Source organism: Pinus tabuliformis, chromosome 6 (genome assembly GCF_031772625.1).
Source record: "Pinus tabuliformis cultivar Carrire ecotype Pingquan chromosome 6, CPIR1, whole genome shotgun sequence".
Lineage (NCBI taxonomy): Eukaryota > Viridiplantae > Streptophyta > Pinopsida > Pinales > Pinaceae > Pinus > Pinus tabuliformis.
This window is the reverse complement of record NC_142292.1, coordinates 1,724,565,681-1,724,569,295: the sequence shown is the minus strand read 5'-3', so window position 1 is coordinate 1,724,569,295 and position 3,615 is coordinate 1,724,565,681. Positions and strand designations below refer to the sequence as shown.

The 3,615-nt window shown below is 34.5% G+C and overlaps 1 protein-coding gene across 3 annotated transcripts; it reads right to left on the bottom strand.

Moving 5' to 3' along the window:
* Positions 1–1,158: 1,158 nt before the first annotated feature.
* On the bottom strand, positions 1,159–2,973 carry LOC149265698 (uncharacterized). 3 transcript variants are annotated; one of them, XM_089393718.1, is made up of 3 exons: positions 2,873–2,973; positions 1,991–2,577; positions 1,159–1,744 (listed from the first exon to the last, which is right to left on the bottom strand). In XM_089393718.1, exons 2-3 carry the CDS (start codon positions 2,403–2,405, stop codon positions 1,482–1,484), a joined length of 678 nt encoding a protein of 225 aa, XP_089249844.1. In that variant the 5' UTR covers positions 2,406–2,577; positions 2,873–2,973; the 3' UTR covers positions 1,159–1,481. The 3 variants fall into 3 exon arrangements, with proteins under 3 accessions (XP_089249844.1, XP_089249856.1, XP_089249852.1); XM_089393730.1 differs by having other exon boundaries at positions 1,991–2,532; positions 2,873–2,933; XM_089393726.1 differs by lacking the exon at positions 2,873–2,973 and having other exon boundaries at positions 1,991–2,845.
* Positions 2,974–3,615: the final 642 nt, after the last annotated feature.

The window sequence follows — 3,615 nt, the reverse complement described above, 5'->3', positions numbered from 1 at the left end:
ACTAAATCTTTACATTTGATTTAAGAAGTCAACCAAACTTCATCCATAAGAAAATCAAAATATTGAAGCCTTGGCTAAAAATAACTACATATATCAAATATATAATCTATATATAAAAAGTTAATGTAAAAATATTTTGATAAAAATAAATATTAAATATTTTATTTATTAATAATAGTTTTTTAAATATCACGTTTGAACGGTCTATTCTATTATTTTATATCATATTCTGCATTAAAAAAATTACACAAATTTGGAAAACACTTTTAACTTTTCATATCATAATATGAATTAACAATAACCAACGGATCGAATATGAATCAATAAACGAATTCATATTCGAAAAATGTTGACCGTTAGAGTGCTCTCTACAAAACCAATTTACCCTACTTCTGAATCAGAGGTCTCCGCCCTTACAGGTCATAAAATGAATTTGTTAGATTTCAGTTGCAACAATATTTACGCTATTTTTTTAAATCACGAATTTTTTTTATCTATGATGTTTAGAATTACAGATCAGGTATATGAACAACTTCCTCAACTCAATTTTACGGCGTTTAAAAAACTCTAGTCCAGTACAACTGTAAATAGCGCAAAAGCAGTTTCAATTGTATTCACCAGTTGAAACGGCTGTAAATCAGAATTTTTACAGCATGTAGTAAAAATATACGATGTGTCTTTACCCCAACTTATAATGTGCATGGTCGTGACTGTGACTGATCCAGTGATTATTTTACTGGGAGGAGAAAAAATAATGGAGTTAATCATGGCCTTTTTTTTTTTAAATTAAAATATATGCATTAATACATAATGGATTTAGTCTAGTTATATAAATTAAATGATTGAGTTTAAGAAATCAAAACTGTTATAACAACTAATTTGGAATTAAAGAAAATCAATTTTCTTTTAATAAGATAAGTTTATAAAATACTAGTAATTTAAAATTTAATCACAAATTTTGCCTTTTAACCTTTAAACCTATATAAGATTGCTATATTCTATATTTATAAAGGCAAAAATTAGACATTTTTCTTAAAAAATATTTGTATAACATGACCATCTTTCTTGTCCAAAAAGTTTTAGATTGATTCTAAATAAGTATACTGTTATGGCACTCCATAAGGAAAAAAAAATACCTATTGAAATCCATCCATAAGAAAAAGTGGCCTATTCAAATCCATCTAGATAAATATTTATAAAAAAAAATATAACTTCTCTTTTTATCCTCCACCAGCTGTATAAACAAGAACGTGCTCGTCTTCTGATGCCTGACTATTAAATTCTTTTCAGATATCTGAAGAAAACCACGAACCAAACCGAACGTCTAAGATTGCTGAATCAATTTTCACCTCCCAAATTGGGATCAGAACCATTGTCCCACAAGTCACAATCATCGATTCCCAGCTCTTATTGCTGGCAAGAAATCTTTTATTACAAGGCCCACTATGGAATTCTTGATTTCCAAATAACTGATTCTGCATTTAACTCCTTGGCTTCTGTACACTGCGAAGGAAACCATCACAAATTAAATTATCCTCATCTTTTTCAGAGCCATCCGGCAATTTCATTCTGATAAAGTCTATGGTATCCCTCATTTCCTCATGGTCCCTTTCTTCATAATAAGACGTAGATCTTCTCAGAGCAGGGTCCTTGATATAAGACCTGGCCGTCAGTCTACGCTCTGAAACGCTGCGTCTTGTAGAAGGAGCGCAACCAGTTTTCATCACAGAAGGTACACCCAAATCTGTAAAGGTCCACCCATATTATATCAGTTTCCACTTTACCCTAACTCTAACTCTAAATTTCTAACGGTTAAATAAAGTTTGCAATTTACCCTACTCTAAATTTCTAACGGTCAAATAAAGTTTGCAATTTACCCTAACCCTAACTCCAAATTTTTAACTGTTAAATAAAGTTTCCAATTTACCCTAACCCTAACTCTGAATTTCAACGATTAAATGTATCACCAGAGTATCAATTCATTCATTACCTTCCACGTCCCCAGATCGATACTGGCGTCCCCGTAATCCGTTTTCTCGTCTTCCCAGCACGGAGACATTGTTTCTGCAGTCTCTTTTCCTGAGAAATCCCAAGAACGATCTCAACCCAGAGAAGTTAACCTTCCTTCCTTTCCTTTCATCGGAGCCCTTATAATTCTGCGTCTTGATTTTCGGTCTCTGGTCATTATCTCGAATCCCTTCAATGTCGTCACAATTCTTTTTGTTGAAAGGAAGGTAACCCGAGGACGAGGAATCGGGCCTATAATTTATCTCCCCCCTGCGTTGTTCATAATTGACCCTTGCCAACCTTACCAACCGCTCCCTGAGACATGACGCGCAGATCCCTACTACTGCCTGCGATGGATGGAAAGGGCATCGGTTCAAGGGTTCACCGAATATGTCCATTCTTTTTCAACAATGTCTCAATATTGTTGATTAGATCTGGGTCTTGTCTAGAACAGTCCTCGACGGTGTTGTTACCAATTAATGCGAAAAAAACACTTTGGTCTCTAGTATTCACTAGACAATCCTCCTGAATTATAGAATATTTCAATTTAATCTGATATGAAATTCAAACCTATAACAAAAGAGAAAAAGAATACAGAATATCCAGTGTTAGTGAAATTCAAACCTATACCAGAAGACAGAAAGAATACATGTCAATATGTAAGTGGGTTTTGCTATGGAACAAGGCTATCTTTAAGTGGAATCTGCTTATTAAGCTCTTCTGATGGTCAAATTCTGAAATATTTCAAAAATCTACTACGCACATAAGCTCAACATAGTCCTCGCCATTACTGATAATGAATAATGACAATGAACTCTAAGCAGAACAAAACAACAAAACAGAATTCAAGAAAACCCCGACTCACCTGCAGTGTTGGGGAAGGTGGGAAAACCCTAGCTTCGAAGTCAACCGAGCCATTCATTTCGTTTCTCTACGCTACAACGTGTTGGGCGGGCATGGTCTCCACTCTTCATCATCTTTATTGACACATAATCTTGCTTGGTTGGCCTTGGAAATTTGGATTTGAACTTGTGCGATGAGAAATTGGACAACTAGCGGATAACTTGTGGCCGGTAGATCCGTCACCCGTCCGACCCGTCCTGTTGCAATCTTTAATGTATTAAATTTACTCTCTGAAACTTAACTTTTAGAGATGTTGTTATCAGAGGGTGACCTACAATTGTGACTTGTCTCATTTTTCCACTGCATTCACTTGGGAAGGAAAATGATCGTTGGTGTTAGCTTGAACAGTCGGGTAGTGCCAAGGGTTGATATGCCAATGAAGCTGCTTCGATTTCTGCACTTCACATTAAATATTGAAGAAAGCGCCTTCCGTCTTTGTTATGTGTAGATACCGGCATCTTAATCTAAAGTTTTATATAACAAAAGACAAATATTTCCAATTTGTGTGGCTTCTCTGGATGGATATATTTCATTGGGTATGATTTTAATAAAGCTATGCATTCAAATTATTTTCCATTTTGATCTAGATTCGATTTTTGTTTTTTTTTAATATTTGCTAAAGATGTGCAGTGTCAAAGCGTTTATTAAAATGTTGGTAAATGTAGTCATCTTGCTAATCATGGGGCTGTCTTAGTGTAATTTGTT

Coding starts and splice junctions, on each gene's coding strand:
- LOC149265698 (XM_089393718.1), bottom strand. CDS start 2,405: ATGGACATATTCGGTGAACCCTTGAACCGATGCCCTTTCCATCCATCG. Junction 1,745..1,990: donor TCGATCTGGGGACGTGGAAG/GTAATGAATGAA, acceptor GGACCTTTACAG/ATTTGGGTGTACCTTCTGTG.